Source organism: Barbus barbus (genome assembly GCF_936440315.1).
Source record: "Barbus barbus genome assembly, chromosome: 36".
Lineage (NCBI taxonomy): Eukaryota > Metazoa > Chordata > Actinopteri > Cypriniformes > Cyprinidae > Barbus > Barbus barbus.
The window spans coordinates 24,941,001-24,962,546 of record NC_136714.1 but is presented as its reverse complement, the minus strand read 5'-3'; the positions used below and the strand labels follow the sequence as shown (position 1 = coordinate 24,962,546).

The 21,546-nt window shown below is 36.4% G+C and overlaps 1 protein-coding gene across 1 annotated transcript in view; it reads left to right on the top strand.

Moving 5' to 3' along the window:
* Positions 1 to 9,607: 9,607 nt before the first annotated feature.
* The window catches only part of LOC306856129 (collagen alpha-1(V) chain-like), a 104,829-nt gene continuing 92,890 nt past the window's right edge, over positions 9,608 to 21,546 (top strand). Inside the window, exon 1 of the mRNA XM_079395160.1 lies at positions 9,608 to 9,947. Within this exon, the coding sequence (XP_079251286.1) occupies positions 9,845 to 9,947 (103 nt within the window). The 5' untranslated portion in view covers positions 9,608 to 9,844. The remainder of the gene's footprint in view (positions 9,948 to 21,546) is intronic.

The window sequence follows — 21,546 nt, the reverse complement described above, 5'->3', positions numbered from 1 at the left end:
GAATATGATATTTAGCTAAAAGGAAAATAAGGTTTATAAAATAAGCATCACTTTTTTTCACATTCATGAAAGCCAAAAATAACATTTCTATAAGTAAACTCAAAATTAGGATTCACATAACATTTGATAAAGTCAAGAATGTCACACCAAAATGATGTTGTTTAAGAGCAATTCCGGAATAAATGTAAAGATGTTTCATTGCTTTCTAAACAGAAAGAACAGTTGGTATTAATATCATTCTTAAGTCTTTTAAGAGAACACTTATCCGGGTAAATTCTATGAATCAACTTAAATGCAATTTCTCTCATTTTGTTAATTAAATATTTGTGAGGTAATGACCAAACTTTCTTCCAGGGAATATCACTTACTAAACCATTCCAATAAAAGATTACATAAGGCACAGAAATAGACTCCATCTGAAACACAACTCTCATTTTCTTATTGTTTTTTGACTTGGATGACGAAAGGCACTGTTTTCCAACAAATGTTTCACAAAGATCCACTGAGTGACATGAGATTGGAAAAGAAAGACCTCTAAAAAGCATGAGAACTCCATGTGGCACTGCATCAGCAACAATTGCAAACATGCTTAGCTAAAAACTAAGCAATAATTACAGATTGAACCATTTTGACTGAAAAGTTGAGACACAAAATACCATTTTTAAACCAATAAAAAAGAAAAGAAAAGAGATTTGTGTTTATACAGTAGATTCTTGTTATTCCAGATTAGATACGAGTGAAGTGTAAAATTGTGTTTAAAAATGAGGGACCAAGCCAACAATATTTGCCTATGAAAAAGAGATCATTTGACAGGGATTTTCATGATGTTATAGTTACAGATTAATAAGAAACTTAAACCACCTAGTTTGGAAAAAACAACATTAGGGATCAGATTCCATATAGATGAGGGCTTATTGATACACTTTTTTATCCAATTTATTTTAAAGGTGTTGTTTAAAGTGGTGAAATCAAGAAAGAGTTTAAATCAATCCCCTTTCTCAATGGTGTTCATAAATACAGATTTTCTAATAAAATAATTTATATTCTTCCAAACAAAGTTGAGAAGCATTGTATCATTTTTTTTTTAAGAATGGCAGTGTCGCATTCAGTTTCTGAGTACTCTCAATTAATGGATTAAAATTTAAGGAGCATCTTAAAAGAGTCATTTTTGTTATAATAACACCTAAATAAGATACTTGATCTTTGATTTGAATATTACAAATTTCTGACAAATGACATTCTTTGATGGACATCAGTTCACACTTTGAGAGGTTCGAGAACAGGCCTGATGCTTTGGAGAATTGCTGGATATACTTTAATGCTAAAGGAACTTGATTTGCATTTTGCAAAAATAGAGTGGTATCATCAGCAGCTGACTGATGAGCATCTGTTGGTCAGCAATAGAGATACCATGAAGACCACTATTAGAAATATAAGAAGCGAATATCTGGGAAACTAGTAAAAATAAGGGGATAATGGACACCCTTGCCTAATACCACGTGACAAGTAAAATCTAGGAGAAGTACCATATTTAAATTTAATTGTGCTACTACAGTTGTAATATAGAGTTCTTACCGCCTTACAAAAATATTCACCAAAACCAAATTTTTCCACTGATTTAAATATAAATTTATGTTCAATTGAATCAAAAGCTTTATAAAAATCCAGGAAAAGAATAAAACTATTATGTTCCAGCAAATCATTATAATCCAATAAGTCTAAAACTAATCTAATATTATTCATTATATGTCGGTCCCTCATAAATCCAGACTGAGTCTAAAATTAAAATATACATAACTAATGTACAGGCAGGTGAACCCAGAATAAACGCAACATGCAAAGTTTCATGTTAAATGTTTTTCCAGATAGAATAAACGGTCTACAGCTCTTTTATATCAATGTCTTTGTCCATTAAACTATATTACGTGTTTTATTTAAAATGATTGTCTATGGGAGAAAAACGTTTAACGTGCAATTTAACACATTGCGTCCTTTTAATATCACTTAATGCATTTCATAATGCACGTTCATATCTGCTGGTCTGTATTGTGGCGGGAGGAGCATACGACAGACACAGTGGGTGTGGCATCAGGCCTCGGAGAGGTTTTTATTAAACAATAATAATCAAAATAGTGTTTAAAAAGGGGGGAAAAAGTGTCCGAAATAAACAGGGGATCTGGTGTCCTCGTCGTGCTGCGGGGTACGTGAAGGAGGGCAGTGTTCAGGAAGGAAGGGTCCAGGGAAGGGGCGGAGTCCGGTGGCCACACGCGCTCCCCTCTCGGGTCCGGGTCGGGAGCGAGTGGCGGCGGCTTCTCTCGAGCGGCTTTGTCATACTCCTTGGCCCCTGGCACTTCTGGGGGATTAGACGGCCCGGCATCCTGGCCCGTCAGCCGTCACGGGTGCGGCAGTCTTCCTTCTTGACGCGCCCTTCCTGGACCCACGAGGACACCAGCGTGCATGCACGGGGAAGAGACCGGTCTCCCGAGGAGAGGCGCGCTCGGCATTTAAACAGCGGCGGTGATGAGACTCTATTCACATCAGGTGCGCCTCATCACACGCCGCCAGCCCTGGCTGTTTCAGCGCCCCTCCTCTCACACACCCTCTCCGTCGGGAGCCTAGTGAAGGGCGGTGAATACGGGACGGGGTGGTGATGATAATAAGGAGGGAGGTAGCCCCCCCCCCCCCCCCCCAAGCGACATCCCCGTCCTAGGGTTGTCGCTTGTTGTCCTCAACAAGGCTCCAGCGGTCGGAGTGCGTGCAAAGGTTCTGCTGAAACTGGATAAAGATTCACAGGTAAGAAGTGTTTGGTTTGTGTTTTAATATGTATTATCGAAATATTAAAGGTTTTTAGTACCTTTCAAATGTCGTGTTAGCCAACGGCTTCAGCTTGTTGTACTATTGTGTTAGTTAAGCAAAATCATCTGTTGAAGTGTATTGCAGATGTAGATATTTATACATGTGTATAACTAGGGTTGCAGACATACAGGCAACTTGCTCTCAAGTTTTCACAGGCCTGCTTTGACCATTCCAATATGGCAGATGGCTTTCGTATAGCGGCCCAGAGAAACAGCCACTAATAAGGCATTTACCTATAGCCTACATAACAGTGTTTTTTATTCTATGGTGTTCCTCCTCTGATCTTAATAAAGGGGCCACTCAGAGACCCGTCTTGTTTCACACATACTTTTTAACAACCTTTATATTAGGGATATAAAGTGTGATTTTTAAATCTACGACGAGTGACTAAAGCACTGTAAACAAGAACATAATATAGATTAGTAACTCTAACTGCTCTTTAGAGAAGATCTTCAGTCAATAATTCCCTCAGGATCCATCTGCATCTTCACAGCCTTCTGCAAACAGACATTGAGGGCCAATGCCAAGAGATTAGGTCATTTAACCATGACATTAATCAGGAACTTCAACAACATTTAGACTAAGCCTTTCTGCACTTGGAGTGAATTCAGCGCGAACGAACTGAGCCAAACACGCTGAGATTCCCTGGAAGGCCGTGATGGATCGCACCGAGCTCAAATGAGAGGAGTGAGCAGTGAAGGATAAAGGCACAGACGGTTTTTACATATACGGACACTCTTGACTACTGAAGCTATATTTGATGTTAGATATAGTCATTCAAATGTGCTAATGAAATGGAAAGAAATGCTATTTTTGACTTGACCTCACAATAATCCTGACCAAACCTTTAATGCTTTCTTAAAGTTCAAACTCAGCTGGTTTAGATATCATTTTGGAAATGACAAGTCATCAACTAAAAATGTATTGCAAATTTAAAAGTATGCATGCATTTAGTAAAAATGTCAAGACTTTTTTTTGCATTTTGTTTGCATAACTTTTATTCAGGTGAAGAATATAAAAAAAGAAATATTCTCAGAAGAAACATTTGTGTTTGTGCATGTTCATTCCTGATCTAAAAGTGTTGAGTCCAAATCAAACTGTTTGCGGGATAAAAAATGTGTGAAAACTTTGATGGAGATCGAGTGGTAAATATTTCTATAATTGCTTGTCTCTTATTTCTTTGCATGTCATGTTAAATTCACTTGAGTTTATGCAGTCAGATGCAGATTTATTAATAAACACTTATTCATAATACCTTTATATTGACTGATGGCACCTGAGGGAACATGCAGGATGAGCCGCTGATGTTCTGGGCGAAGAGAAATCTCACTTTGCCAATCTGTCCATCACTGTGATTTTCAGTGTTCTTTTGGAAAGAGTTTCCCTCGTTCTTCTACTGTCTTTCTAGGATATTGGATGGCACTAAAGAACATCAAAGTCTAATATTATTAAATTGTATTTTTTTTGTGTGAGATGGATGATATTAATGGTCTAGAGTACAATTCAAAAAATAGTTTACAAAAATAATCTCTTCTGCTCTCATATTAGAAAAATATCGAAAAATTGTGAAATATTATTACAATTTAAAATAACTGTTTTCGGTTTGACTTCATTTTAAAATATAATTTAATCCTGTGATGCAAAACTGAATTTTCAGCATCATTTCTTTAGTCTTCAGTGTCACATGATCCTTCAGAAATCATTCTAATATTCTGATTTATTATCACTGTTAAAAAAAGTTGCTGCTTTAGTCAAATTAAAATAGTTTAGTATACTGTACTTTCAAGAATGCATTTAATGATTGATTTGTTTCTTATGAACAGCTTTTCTCTTCACAAGACATTAATCGATGGGCTGGAGTGGTGTGGATTTGTTGATTATTGTGATGTTTTTATCAGCTGCTTGGACTTTCACTTTGACGGCACCCATTGGTGAGCAAGTGATGTTATGCTACATTTCTCCAAACCTGATGAAGAAACAAACTCATCTGCATCTTGAATGGCCTTTAAAAGTTTATCTGAACTGATTTAAAATGTTATCCAAGCAAAAGGCAGCTGCCTTAGTCTCTTAACACAATGAATACAGTGATGAATAGTGTTTACATTTATGAGTTTTGTACTGGCTTGTTTCGTCTGGTCATGTTTAGTAACTCTCGCTTTTCCATAATTAATAATTTCTGGAGTTAAGAACACGTGCATGTGAATCTCAGATTGTACTTTGGCTGAATTCTCTGCATCAATCATTAACACTGACTTCCTCTTCAATGATTTTTTTCCATATACAAATCACTATTTTTTTTTAGTTCTCTTCGTTCATTTTTCCATCTCCTCTTCTTTGCCTCTCGTCCCTTTGTGCATTCATAATTATTTTATTTTCCTCTCCTTCAAGCATCTGTTATTAAACCACAGGAGCAGTAGAATGTTTTCACGATCATTTGGACCAATCACAGTCCAGCTTTATGCCATGAATTGTGACATTTTGACCAATGTCATGCATGAATGTTGGATTGGGGTTATTATGGAGGATTCATGCATGTAGAAACTGCATTTCACATGAAAAAGTTGATCATTTCTTAAAATAGCAGCATGTTATTTTGTTTTCAAACCACACCCATTGCATTGATTAGAAATAATGAGAGAAAGAAAAACATTTTAAAGGAAAAAAAAGTGGAAGTTACGGTTACACAGGAATAAGTGACATTTTAAAGTATGTTCACATAAAATATTTCACAATATTACTGTTTTTACTGTATTTTTTTTTATCGGCCTTGAAGAGACTTTCAAAAACATTTAAAAATACATATATTTTGATTATACATGTAAGGTGTATTTAAGTTACATTGCAGACCATTTAGATGACAGTGTAAAAAAATATCCCTATATTTTCATAATCAACCTTTTATTTTATTGTTTAAGAATAAAAAGTATAGGCAATCACACATTATAATTGTACAACAAAATTGGGGTTTGGTCTCACAAATCCCCATTATATTCCAAAATAATAAAATGCATAAGTTGACAGATAGATCTCTCTGTGAGTTGGGTGTTTTATGTGTATTAAATTTGTGTGAGTGTGATGTTTGCTCTTGTGTGTCTGTGCATGCTTGGGCAGCTGTGAATTGCTGTTCATCAATCTCTCGTTTGAAGCATTATGATGGATGGATGAGGAAGCAGCAGTGATTTCTGGCATGCATCTGTATGTGTGTAAATGTGTGCATTGTGTGTAAACGTGGCTCCTGCTGTATGTGTGGTGTGTACGTATGTTCCCTGTGCATTTGTGAAGATCCATAATCCTGCTGAATGATCGGGGCTTTGATGAACATATGAGAGCCAAGGAATGTGTACTGGTGTGTCCCTGCATGCAACAGAGAGAGATGGAGAGAAGACGTCTGCCATAAAGAGTCAAAGAGTGCATTATGAAAGCTGTACTGCACTGTAAAAAAAGAAAAAAAAAGAAAAGTTGAGCCAACTTAAAATTTTAAGGCAACCAGCTTCAGCAGATTTGTGAGTTTTCTCAACTTGTTGTTTTAAGTTTATACAACAAAAAGTTGAGAATCTCCTACAAAAATTAAGTTGAGAGAACTTAAAAATCTGCTGAAGCTGGTTGCCTTAAAAATTTAAGTTGGCTCAACTTTTTTTTTTTTACAGTGTGTATATGGCATAATGCAATCACTAATATCTACTGTGTGTGTGTGTGTTTAGACCGTGATGCTTTGGGCTCTTATACCATCTGAAACATTCTCCTTTAACCATTTCCACAATGAAAGTTGAGCACAATACACATTACGATATGTGATATCGTTTTTGTCTCTTTGATTTCTGCTTTTTATTTTATTTTATAGTTTAGTTTTGAAAATATAGCTACCATACACTTACATAAAAATGACAAAAATACACTACAAAATGACAAAAAAATCACTAAATTAAAGTGAAAACAGAACATATAAAACTAAATTCAAAAATAGATAAAAAAACTAAAAACTTTAACAATGTTTTTCTACAACATTTTAGTTAAAAAAACAACTAACTTAAAATATGTTTAAGTTGAAGTACTACATAATTAGAACTGAAATATATAAAAGATTAATGCTAAATAGAAATATAAAAATGACAAAAACCAAAAAAAGTCAAAAGCACATAACAAAATGACTAAAACGTGAACTGCAATACACAAAAAAGTCTGTAAAAATAGGACCCAGTGTGCTGTGTTAATATGAAGGCTTTTTAAAATAGATATTTCATGTCTTTGCATATGTTGTGTTTTAGGGTTAAGGGAAATAATACGCAATTTCTGTTTTTATGGATATTTTTCTTACAAGGTAAAATGAAAATGTACAAATAAATGTTAAATATTCAAAATATGAATAAATACCATAATAGTATATAAATAATAAAAAAAAATTCAGAACCCCTTTAACAATCACATATAATGCATCAAAGTAACTCAGACAAGCATCACTTGCATTTTCTTCAGGAAAGCTATTTCCTTTAAAAAAAAAAAAAAGTAACAGAAAACTAAATGTTTTATTAACCTAAAATCATATAGCTCCATTTGGCGAGTCTTAATTTTGTTCCTTTTGTCCGTGTGTGTGTGTTTTACAGGCTTGTACAGGAGTGTGTGCCCCCCACTGGCTCATGGACACCCTGCACAAAAGAAGCTGCATTCTTCACATTCCCGTAACCTGAGGTGAAGTGAGACATCACTGTGTACAGCGTACAGCGCGTGTAACCTGGAGCTCATGTGTCTGGGATTCTGTGAACACGTCATTCTGTACTGTAAACCTGAGCTCAACTGCAGTAACCGCTGGCACACTTACAGTCAACACAAAATCTAAATTCTTTACTTTCTCAATAACATTCAGGGTCTTACTGTGCGTGATTGAATAGTCCATGTTGTTCCAAAGAAAAAAAACGTTAGTCTTTGTAATCATTCATTAAAAGCTAAAATGACTTTCCATTTCAATGACATCACAAATGCCTCTTTCTTTCTCATCCTCTTTCCTCTAACAAATCCATTCTGGTATGTAGCGCCCACTTATACATACATACATACATACATACATATATATATATATATATATATATATATATATATATATATATATATATATATATATATAATATATATAATATATATATATTTTTTTAAATATACATAATATGCAATAATACAATTATACAATTTGTATATTATTTATAATATATAACAATGTCCAAAAAATATATTTACATAAATATATATTCTAACAATATATTTTTGCACGTTTTGTATATTGTTTAAAAATATACATTACACAGCTGAATAAAAATAATTAATGAATACAGCCTAAATCAATTAATTTTCGTGTCCCTGAAATACATTTTGGAATATATTTTGATATATGAAGGTAAAATCTTTAATTAAAAAAATATATTTCAACATATTTTAAGCATATATTTAAAATATAAATTGGTCAGAATTAATTAATTATTTTATTTATTGTCACATGGGTCAATCAGTTCCCAAAGGACACAATGGATATACTTGCCATATTATTAGATCTCATATACTCATGACTTTTGCTCTAGCTTGTTTATTGACATGTCTACTAAACCTGGCAATATATATTATGAATATTATTGGCTCTTTGAAATGATTTTGTCAGTTGCTTTGGATAAAAGCATAATGTAATACTTTTAATAATAATAATAATAATAAAATACATTATTTTAAATTTTAAATATATATTTTTTTCTGCATTTTTGATCAAATAAATCCAGGTTTGATGAGCATAAGAGACTTCTTTCAAAAACATTAAAATAGTAATGTGTCCAAACTTTTGTACTGTATAAGTAAAAATATGCAAAATTTTAAATGAAATGTTGTATAAATAAAAGGTTTGAAGTCATATTTGTTTAAAGTACTTTATGTTGACTTAATACACTAACCAAGGCTTTATCGATTACACCCGGTTTTATGGTTTGTATTTAATACAAGCCAAAGGAGATTTTCCATATCTATTAACTTATACAATACTGCAACTGAGTTTGTCATAATATTGCACCTCTTTTATCTACTTTTAAATGTTTATGCATTTATTTAAAACTTGATTAATTGATTGATTGATTTAAAAGGGAAGTGGTTTCATTTTGTTTTACATGTAACCTGAACAGGATTCCCTTCCCCTCTGTACATTCGAACCCGTGTCGAAAAGTCATCACCCTTGTGGCCTTGTGAATATTGGTATCTAATCAATATTTCAAGTGCATTTACTCAGTTGTTTTAATAAGCAGGCATGTTGCAAGCAATCAGACGATCATTATTGTAAAAACAAACTCCCTCTGGGTAATGCAAAATCCATTTTAAGTTATATATGTTCAGTTTTCCATGTGTTTTTACCTTTTTGATGCCAGACACATAAAGAACAGTTTTTTCTGCATTATTTATTTAGGATATTATATTTAAAAGGATCCTTTAACTAGATAATTGCCCTTTAAAGTTTTCTGCTGCTACACCCATCAAATTAGATGAGTCAAAAATACTAAAAGACAGACTGCAATGGACTCGATTCCTGCAGACAAAAAAAAGAGAGAAAATTAAGTCCCACACTGTAAACGTCCCGCCTACCCACCGCACCAGCCAATCAGAAGCCGCGCATTGTCAGTGCTGCTCTCCCATTGGTCGCTCGCCGCATTACTGACAGTCCGTGTGATTGAAGTTTTTTCCCACTTTGGCTCCGCGAAGTTTCAGTGACGGGGGCATCACTGCAGCGCACTGAAGGGAAGGAAAGAACAGAAGGGAAAAGAAGGGAGAGAGGTGCCCCATCCATCCATCTATCCATCCACTGAATGTTCCCGCAGGACTTTATTAACGTATGGCTGCATGAGAGGCTTTGAGCTATCGCGCTCTCTCTCTCCGGGACTGTTGGGTTACTGCTTCTGTCCTGATTTTAAGCAGTTGTCATAATAATATAACCGAACTCTTCGCGTCAGGACGGACGCAGGTGGTCATGGATACACCTATCAGATGGAAAGTAAAGCGGAGGTTTAAGGAGGTGCGGCTGTCGGTACTCCTAGTATTCCTGATGTTTGTCACCTCACGAGTCAGCGCAGGTAAGCGGCGAATCAGCTCTTCCCAAACTGTTACTTTGTGCCGCGGGCCGCGCTTCTCCACGGTCCAGGAGGGGATGGTAGGGGCCCTAGAGTGGGATTTTTCTACTAGGGACGTCCGAAGTAGAGCAGCGGCGAATAACGGAATCAGGGACGTTTTCCCGTGCTATGCAACAGCTGCGTGAGGAGATCGTGATGCATCTCGTTTACGCTGCTCCCAGTTGGTGTAACACTCACTATTCTTATGCAAATTAGCAAATAAAGCCGTCATAGAAGAAATCTGGATTCCAGGATTTCATATGCAAACCTAAAAAAAGTGTCTTTGCAAATGTTTAGGGTTCTTGATGTTGCATTACAGGTTCTTCACTTCATGGTATTGGGTTGGCATCTGTAAAACAGCTAGTTTTCTAGAAATAGAGATTAAAAAGTCATTGGTGGAACTTTTCAGGTAGAATCAATGTCACTGGAGAACCATCCTTTAGAAAACCATTTATGTACTGATGCTTCACCAGAATCCAGAATCTGAAGAACCTAAACTCTTCTTGAATCTCAAAGATTTCAAGGAACCTTTATCTTTAGGGTTGTATGATAACAGGACCGCTTATGGTTTCAGACTGTGTGTGTTGTGTGAACATAAACCATGCAACCTAGATTGGGTTTGTAGACTTTTTGGAAGATGTTTCACATGCTTTTTAGGGGACCTGGCAATTTTCCTCCAGCAGGCGCGCTGACTGCTGAACGTAATTGGAAAAATATGCAGGATGAGAAACACACCAGGAGAGAAAGAGACAGAGACAAAGAGAAGTTTATGTTTTTCCATAGGCTCATAAAACAAATGCATCACTCTGGCTCTCTGTTTAGTAAAAAAATGGATATAAATGTAAATGAATGCTCGTTAGTCTTAAGTCTTGGCTCCTGGATGATCTGTAATGAAGAACATCAGTGGGTCAGGGTGGAGTCGCCGCGTGTCTTCTCTAGTAGATCAGAGATGCTCGAGGTGAAACTCGCAATTATCTTATAAGAAATCTTATAAGAAATTACCCAGGAGACTATGTAAAACAGTTCTTGTAGAGCAACTCCATGCATCAAATACATTCCGATCTCATCTGCAATATGCCATTAGTACAAACCCAAGATTTTTTTAAATCATGCATGTAATATGCATAACAATGTGTTAATTTTTTTAGCACATAGAGCCAACTTTCTATGGTTACTTCAGTTGTTTGACATCTGTTTTTAGTGTCACTTCATTACGAAGCTCTATCACACTCAGATTTGATAGTGTGGAGTTTATTAGTTGTGAACCTGAATCTGTGGTTTGTACAGTAACGACGGAGCCAAAGCAGACAGGATATGATCTCTCATTCTCATCCTACTCGTTTCTCCAGCCTGTCCCAGGGAGTACCCCTTTCTCTCTCTCTCTCTCTCTCTTTCTCTCTCTTTCTTCAGGCTAGAGAGGGAGGGATAGAGGGAGGGGGGTTGGAAATTCTGCTCCGCATGTGTGATTAGCTTCGTGTCTGGTCATGGCCGCTTGGCTGCTCATTATAGTGATGGAATTATTGAGAACATTTTGGCCCAAGAACTTCTCAAGAACATGCTGTCTTACAGTATTTATTAGAGAATTAGTTTGGCAATGATACCAAATCTTAGCAGATGCACTCTTAAAAATCAAGATTCCAGTTAGAAGAGTTTTATAATCTGATCATATATTCTCTAGTTATTTGAAGAACCCAGAAAGCACAACACTGATCTGAAGACCCTATAATGAAACACCAAGAGGTTTTTAATCTCCAAAGAAACTTGTAGCAACTCAAGAACCTTATTGGGGCATGGAAAACCTGGAATCTTAAAACAGACCTGGAAAAGTCATAGAAATAAAAATTTTCTAGTTATGTTAAGCTCTGAAATATTTGACACAAACATGAACATCTGGGAATACCATGGAAATTAATTGGTCAAATGGTGAGAAAACTGGTTTTAACAGCCAAAAGTGTTTTTTTGCTGCTCTTGAGAGCCATTAATTTTCAGCCAATTTAAGAGTATATCGTAACTGTTAAATCACTCAACTTAATCACTTTTGCTTGCATGAGTCAAGGCTGAATTAATTGGAGTGATTCATCGACTTGATTGATTGTTTTATATATTAAGAACATCTGCCACTGAGCATCTGTTGAGTACATTTCGATAGAAACACGCTCATTAGAGTCACATCAGACTGAAATGTATTAGTTGTTTGGTTTGCTTCACAATCTAGCATGCTTTGCTAAATACAGCTGTGACCCCTATGTAGTGCACTTAATTTCTGTATGGTTCCAATTTTATTTAGAGCACATGTGTAGCAGGGTAATGCAGAAAGAGGGTGGACTTGATCTGCAGCCAGACTGGCAGGGTTGCACAGCAACACTCACTGCTTCCACCACATGTGGTCTTACAGTGATGTCATGCAGTGGGCGGGACTAACCGAATGGCATCTGTAGGTACAGAGTGACTTGCTGAGTTTATGGTGGGACTAGCAGTGCATTGTGGGATACAGCGACGCTGTTACATCACAGTAGACAGAAGCTTGTAAAGTCAAAAATGGCTGATGGGGATGCTGCTGCACTTCCTGTGCAGTGCTATTCTGCTTTATTACTCACACTAGTGCTGTTTTATGAGTGTTTTACGAACACTCTCGGCAGACCGGCCTCGCTCATTCAGCCTGCTGGGTGTGTGCTTCACTTTTGAGAGTAAACTAATTATTTTTAACAAATGGCATATTGTAACGATTGTTTATTTCCCACGTGTGTTGTCTTTGGTTTTGGTTACTCTTGTTGTTGCTGTGTTCTGCAGACCCTTAAAACCATGAGAGGAGAAACTCTGGAATGTTTGGAGCCAAACTTTCACACCCTTGGAGCCTTGTTATGAAACATTAAAAATGTTTCTTTTGTAATGAGAGCAAGCTGTCTGTTTCAGCCGTCCTGGTTCTTCAATCAGAGTTTGATTCAGTGAGAATCGTAGAGAGGAATATTAACATTGTGGAAAAATCAGGTTCGTGTTGCCTTTGGCTCCATGGCTCCTATTAACAGAACAAGCAGTGTCTCCCTTTGGCTATTAAAAGGAACCAGTCTAGTTCCAACAGGAAGAGGATGAAGGGTTTCCCACCTAATCGAACTCCCAGAATCTCTTGTCTTTTGCATACTAACTAGTATACAAGATTAAGATTAGTACACTCCAAATCACTCCTGGCTGAATGGCATAATAACATTTAAGTATGAACGAGTTTCATGCTCTTCATGTTGAATAGTTGGTTAACATCCTAAATCATTGCAGAAAATAGTATGTCAGTAGTGACTGGCTGCCATAGTATGCAAGTATGCATCTGTTCACACACTATCTCTCTTATATAGCAAGCAGTATTAAGATTTGTGCATCTAATATCATAGTATGTTAAAAGTGACTGAATTGCATAGTATTTAAAATGGATTATATAAGTATGCATTAGTCTCATGCTCTCCATTTTAAATTGTATGCAGGATTAAGAGTAAACTACCTAAATCATAGTATGCTGAAAATAGTATGTCAGTAGTGACTGGCTGCAATAGTATGCAAGTATGCATCTGTTCACATAATATCTTTCTTATATAGCATGCAATATTAAGATTAGTGCTACTAATATCATAGCACTGTATGTCAGAAATGACTTAATTGCATAGTATTTACAATTGATTTTATAAGTATGGATCAGTCTCATGCTCTGCTCTCCATATTAAATTGTATGCAAGATGAAGAGTAAACTTCTTCAACCATAGTATGCTGAAAATAGTATGTAAGTAGTGACTGGAGGCCATAGTATGCAAGTATGCATATGTTCAGATACAATCTATTTGATATAGCATGCAATATTAAGATTAGTGCAACTAAAATCATAGAATGTCAAAAGTGACTAGATTGCATCGTATTTACAATAGATTTTTTTTTTAAGTATGCATCAGTCTCATGCTCTCCATATTAAATTGCATGCAAGATTTAGAGTAAACTACCTAAATCATAGTATGCTGGAAATACTATGTCAGTAGTGACTGGCTGCCATAGTATGCAAGTATGCATCTGTTCACATACTATCTCTGTTAAATAGCATGCAATATTAAAATTAGTGCTACTGTACTAAACTCATATTATGTCAAAAGTGACTGGATTGCATAGTATTTACAATAGATTTTTTTTTAAGTTTGCATCAGTCTCATGTTCTCCATATTAAATTGTATACAAGATTCAAAGTAAACTACTTAAATCATAGTGTGCTGAAATTAAGATGTCGGTAGTGACTGATACAGCATGCAATATTAGTATCTGATATAGCATGCAACCTTAAAATTAGTGCATATCAAATCATGTTTTTCAAAAATATTTTTAAAATGGTATGTCACAGTGACTGGATTGCGTAGTATTTACAATGGATTTTATCAGTCTCATGCTCTCCATAATAAATAGTATGCCAGATTAATTAAGGCATACTATGTCAATATAATGACTGGATAACATAATATACAAGTATGCATCTATTCACATGCTATCTATCCTACATAACATGCAATATTAAGATGAGTGCACCTCTCAAAAAGATAGTATGTTGAAAATGAATGCATGGGTGGTGTACAATTTACATTGTTTTTTTTAAGTATGTGTCGTTTTGCATAGTGTCTATTTTATCAGTGTTGACAAAATTTTGAAGTGTGCATCAGTTCACACACAATGTCTTTTATAGCATGCAAATGATATTAGTGCATCTCAGTGTTGAAAATATTATGTTGATGCTGCACATATGCTTCCTCATATGTGCAGCATCAAAGGTCAAAGGTGTCCAGATAGCTTACTACATACTTCAAAGTATGCATATTTTCACTTACTATCAATCTTATGTAGTATTAGTGCATTTCAAGTCATAGTACTGTATGCTGAAATAGGTTTGAAGCATGCATAATGCATAGATGGAGTCTTTAGTTTGCAAACTTGCATCAATACATAATTTTATGACAATGTAGTGTGTATGTTGGGCTGGCTTGCTTCATACTTAAAAGCATGAGCTTTTCCTTTGAAAGCACAGTATGTACTTTTTTAAAGTTAGTAGAAGTATTTGAAAAGTTACCATGTCAGCAGTAGTTAACGTGGCAGCAGTTATGATTTTGAGTGTGTTACGTAAGACCAGACCAGCCCTCGACCCTGCACTAGCCTTCAGCGTGTAGGAGGTCCAGCTCTGGGATCACAGGACAGAAATGTTGTACGTTTTGTACTGTATTAGACAGTGCTGTTTTTGTGGCCAAGTGTAGAAGTACGTTTTTTTTCCCTCTTGGTTTGTGTGGTTTGGGCTTTATAGTTTGTGTTTTAGAGTCACATTGTTTTATGATTGCAAGCGTTTCAAGTCTCCCTTCAATCTAAAGCCGCATTTGGGAGGGTGATAGTTGGTGAAACCTTCAAGGTCTCAGTTCACACACTATAAAAACCAGATATTGCCTCTTTCAGACGTGAGGACCAAACCCTGACCCACATATCGGCTGGGTTCAAACACACATAAAGTTCACTGGAGTTATTGGACTCCGTTATATTTATCAAGCACACTGAAGACAGGAGAGATATTATGTATTATAAAAATAAAAATTATAACAACTTTTATTGCAGTGATTCAGTTAAGAGTTACAAAATTATTTGATAATTGCAAAATCTACTGCTGAAAAATAATATATTTTAAAAATATTTTGAGTGATGAGTCAAATGAATTAGTGAAACATATTCTGAACCAGTTTACTGAATCGAATTGTCTGAATTGCTAAAATGAATCTTCTAGTATGAAAGGAGGTTGAGAAGTGTTCAGGACTGTGCGTGTATGTGCTTGTTTCAGAGGGAAATGGCAGGGGAAAGTGAAAAAAATGAGTGATTGAGGGGAGGAAAGGAGGTGAGTTATAGTAGTTATTGACAGCAGACCTACAGGAGATGAGGTCACGGGGTCAGAGGTTAAAGGTGGCATACTGTGGGTGGTGACCTTCAGATTATGACCACCCTAGAGGTTTACAGTGCTCCACCCCAGAAACAGCGTCTGGAAAACACATCACTTTAAGTGCAGACAGAGACAGAGATCCATTTCACTCTGTTTTGACATGAAAAGTGGTATACTTAAAGTCTTAAAGTGTGTAACATTATAAACGTCTTTACATTCTTTAATTGAATGCAGCATTTTATGAATAAAAGTATTACTTTCTTTAAAAAATCTTAGTCATTCCTACTTTTTGAGCAGTAGTAAATGTAGGGTTAATGATTTAAACACTAACCCTAAGGATTAAGTTTTTGCATGTAACCTTTCACTGTTCATGACTTTGAATTAAACCTTAAAGCATGTAATTTGTCATGCTATTGTGCAATTTTTGCAGATGATAAAATGGTTGAAAAAATCCCATAGACTTTGACGGACCAGATCTATATCTGTAGACCAGAATATCATAGAGACTTGTGCGTGGGTCACATGCTAAAAACCTCTCAGAATAGCTTAGCAACTGCATAGCAACTACTAATTAACCACATAGAACACCCGAGAAACCCCATAGCAACATTCTAAAGCCTCTCAGAACAACTCAGCGAATGCATAGCAACTCCCTAGAAACCACATAGCAACATTCTAAAACCTCTCTGAACATCTTAGCATCTGCATAGCAACTCCTTAGTAACCACATAGAACACCAGAGAAACGCCATAGCAACATTCTAAAACCTCTCAGAACAACTTAGCACATGCATAGCAACTCCCTAGAAACCACATAGCAACATTCTAAAACCTCTTAGAACACCTTAGCATCAGCATAGCATCTCCTTAAGCCTCGTCCAGCCCAAATCAAATTTTTGTGCAAATCCGATTGAAATCCGATCATATTTAAATAGTCTGAACAGCAACGAACTACATGAAATCCGATTTGTGCAAATGCGTTTCGAGCTACATTCGTATGTGGTTTGGAATCCTATTCAAATCGCATTTCTGGAGATCCGTTTCAGTCTGACCAGTCAGATCGGATTTAGCCTAGCTTTTTCACGTCCTCACGCCATGTAAAATGTAAACACGTCAGACTTTTTTGCAGAAAAAATGCTGAACATCTTTGCAGAAACAAGCTTGTGTCATTGCGAAGTGCAAGTCAAGCGGAAAAAAACAATATACTGCTAGTATACGTACCTCTTTGTGTTTTGAATGTAGCGGAGACAAAAAAAAAGAAAAAAAAAAAGCCGACTGCTGTAGCCAACATCTAGTGTTCTCCCTTTATTTTTAATTTGCATGAATGACAGCTTGGTAAATCTGTTGGCGATCAAATATTCAATATGGCTAAGTAACTTACTTCTCACATTATCAGCTCAGCGGGAGACTTTCAAACTAATATCACGTAATTTACATCTCTATAACGATTGGTTGATATACCAGAAGGGAGGCTAGCCTCCCTTGCTAGGTTTCTTTTCGCAACACTCCTCAGCGCTGAAAGCAAACGCTTGATGCTGATATACCCTTTTAGGGCCGACGTCACAGTTATGTCACAGCGTTAGCTGGAGGCAAAACAAAGGGAGAACTGGAGGCGGCCAATTCAAACCAGCACAGATTCGGCTACATAAGGAGCTTAGAATATCATCCTGTTCTGATGTTGGGTGCCAGAATCGATGTAGTAAATAGAAGCTTCAATTAGAAATTTTAACTCATATCTCATGCCTCTGCCAGACAAAAAAATGACGACAGCTGTGGTTAAACAAGATAAAACGAGCGGACTGGACAGAAACAATCATCTAAAATGCTCGTGCTTGCAGTGCACATTTCTTATCAGAAAAGGTTCAATAAAGTATTGTCTTTTGTTGTTATTGGGAGCGTCTAAAGATTGGCATCTTATGCATCTCACTACTATGTAAAAGCGTGTGCGGGTCGGCCAATCTGGTTTTGTCCGTTAAAGTTAACCTTTTCAAATAACAATCGCGGTCCCGGACAATGAATGACTTTACATATGAAGGTAAAATCGGAATTTTTCCAGATATGGTTAAAAAAAACAAGCTAAACAGACTTCATAGGTAGCGTTAGTGAAGCGGTCAGGGGACTCTTTCTGCCTCCAGCTAAGCTCCGGCCACAGAAAAACGTCACAATGTTTACTAACAGAAAAAGGGTCTATTGGCTATTTTTTTTTTTTTTTACCAACGGAGGCACGAGAGCTCAGCTCTCCCCCGGCCTCCCCCTCCCCTTCTCTATCACTTAGCAGTTGTAATTACATCAGCAGATTCGGCACATTCGCGTTTCGAGATAGAAAAGCGCCGCTTTCCAACTTCAGTAACATGTTATGATATTACAGCTGTGAAATTACAAACAAAAAATACACATTTTGAGACATGAACTGAAATGAATTGTGAATTTTATTAACATTAAATCGTCCTCCTCCTCCCATTTTCACCTCAAAATTCTTGCCTCCCTAAACGAGCCGCCACTGCATAGAATACCTGAGATACCTCATAGCAACATTCTAAAACCTCCCAGAACAACTCAGCAAATGCATAGCAACTCCCTAGAAACCACATAACAACATTCTGAAACCTCTTAGAACACTTTAGCAGCTGCTAAGCAAGCCCCTAGTTTAGCAAACTCCTGGCAACCACATTAACACCCTAGAAATCCCACAGATCATTCTAAAACCTTTTAGAATACCTTAGTAACTGCATAGAAAACCCATAGCAACATTCTGACTGCATAGCAACTACCTAGTAACCACATAAAATCCCCTAGAAACCCCATAACAACATTCTCACTGCGTAGCAACTCCCTAGTTACCACATAGAACACCCTAGAAACCCCATAGCAACAATCTCACTGCATAGCAACTCCCTAGTAACCACATGAAATTCAATAGAATCCCCATAGCAACATTATCACTGCATAGCAACACCTTAGTAACGAAATAGAACACACTAGAAACCCCATAGCAACATTATCACTGCATAGCAACACCTTAGTAACAAAATAGAACACCCTAGAAACCCCATAGCAACATTCTCACTGCATAGCGAACCCTATAGTAACGAAAGAGAAAACCCTAGAAACCCCGTAGCAACATTTTCACTGCATGGCAACACCTTATTAATGAAATAGAACACCCTAGAAAGTTCTTAACCTAGCAACATTCTAAAAGTTCTCAGAGCACATTGGCAACGTCATAGGACCGCATTGGTGAGTTCTACATGGGTTTCTGCTCACGTTTTCTTTATGAAATCAGTCTAGTTGCATTAGGATCATGTTGGATGGACAGAGTTTTAGTCTTTCGGATTACACCTGGTCTTGATACAGCCCACCACCCCTGCTGCTCACACACACACACACACACACACACACACACACACACACACACACACACACACACACACATACATACACATTATTGTCTGCCATGCATGCGTGTATGTGTGTGTGTTTAGATTTCTGGTTCCCAGAGTTTCAGAGTTGAAGTTTTTGAGTATTGTATTTCTGTCTGCTCTATTCTGTATGAATGGACTCTTTCACAGAGCTTTTAAATGGACGCCATGTTTGGGCTTTGCTAAGGCTTTGATGTAATTAATTGAGGGGGGTCTGTGTGTGTGTGTGTGTGTGTGTGTCTGGCACCCCTCCGACAGCCTGAGGTTCCCCTGTGCTGTCATGAAGCTCACACATGTGCACACACTTCCTCTAGAATAACATTCCCTACATACCTGTGCTAGAGCCGCTAACTCTGTGTCAGCATGACTAGAGCACCCCAGAGCATCATGGGATATGTGTGTTTTTGCAGCTAAAAGCCATAGATGGACCAGCATCGCTGGTTTTCTTTTATTTCTTGGCATTTGGGATTCGAGAGTTTGTGTTCTCACATCTGGAAGCTATAGCCGTCATTGTGCTGTCTGCTGATCCCAGAGAAAAAGAGGGAAAAAAGAGCGGGGAAAAAAGGAAAAATGTCTTCCAGATGTTTTCTTCCCTCCCCTCGCTTTGAAACAGCAGAGGAATAAAATACTGTTTCATTAAGACAGAAGAAAATTACACGTTCCTCACACAAAATCAAGTGAGATGGAGGGTCGCAAAACGTGCTCCGAATTCACACCAATTTCAAATCTTTACTCTTTAAGCGGTTGTGCCCATGCAGACCCACTGACCTGACCCACTTTTTTGTAGGTTTATGCATGCATATCTGTTTATTTGTGTGTTTATGCATGTGTGAGTTGGAAAGAGAGGTTGGGACACGTCCATCTGTTTTTCAGGGTTTTTGCTTTAGTGTATTTGAAATGTTTTTCGAACACTGTAAACAATCTCAAAAAGAATTTGTCATTCTGTTAACACGTTCTGAATGAAAGGAGTGTTTTGCATTATGAGATTTTATCGCTGAAGGTCAGTGAGTGAGTGGCGTTCCTGCCAAATGACTTACACTGCAAAAAATCATGATCTGTTTTTTTTCAGATTATCAAAACATCCTTAATTACTCTAAAAAGCATACAATATAAATTAATTAAAAAAAATATAAAAATAATTAATTAATTAATTAATAATAAATAAATAAAAACTATTTGTATTACTAAATATTAATTTAGAATTCATTATCTATTTTATTATATAAATTGATTTTATAATATATAATAATAATATAAAAAAATAACAATAATTAAAAATTATTTCATATCATATTAATTGTACATACTTCAGTGTTGCAATAATAATGTAATATAATTATATAATTATAATATAATCCCCCCCCCCCAATTTTCTAAACAAAATGTATTAAAATATTTTGTGTGTATATATATATATATATATATATATAAAATAATTTCTAATTAAGAAAGATGTTTATTTCTGTGTAATGTTATTGGGGGACTGGCTTCATCATTTCAATATGATAGCAAATAGGTATTGAAAACAGAAATCATATAAGTGATGTATGAATCAAACAGAGAATGGTTCTTAAAATGGTTCTGAAATGGTTTTCCACATATCAGCTTTGTTGCATTGCCAACAGACTCTGACACTCATGTCACCTCAAATCACCAGTACAAATGAGTGACTTCCTGTCGCTTTGTCCCTATACACTTCTGTCTATATGAATGCCACTTAACTGAGATGCTTGTCCTTGAGTGTGATTGTGTATTTTGTGTGTGTGTGTGTGTGTGTGTGTGTGTGTGGTGACCTTTGTTGTGGCATGTAAGAACCCTAATATCTCACATGCCACATTCATGACCCTGAAACAAGGAATTATGGGATTGTCTGGGGTGTATGACCAACACACACACACACACACACATACAGCTCTCTCTAGCTTTTATTGGGTTTTATGTGAGTGACTATTGATGCATTTCTCCATCTCATGGAAAGAAGAGACTTTTTGTGTGACAAACAGATGAAAAACCTTCATTCATGTGCCTCAGAAATGCCACAGATGTTCACATCATTACAAAACATCAAATGTAGACTGCATCACTCATCCAAATAACGACCCACAATTAGGCAATTTTTTGTTTGCTCGCTAAAATGTACCATGATAAGCATAGTTTCGGCAAAAAATAGCATGGTTTCTGTACTATTCTTATCGCAGGATTAGGGATCTCTT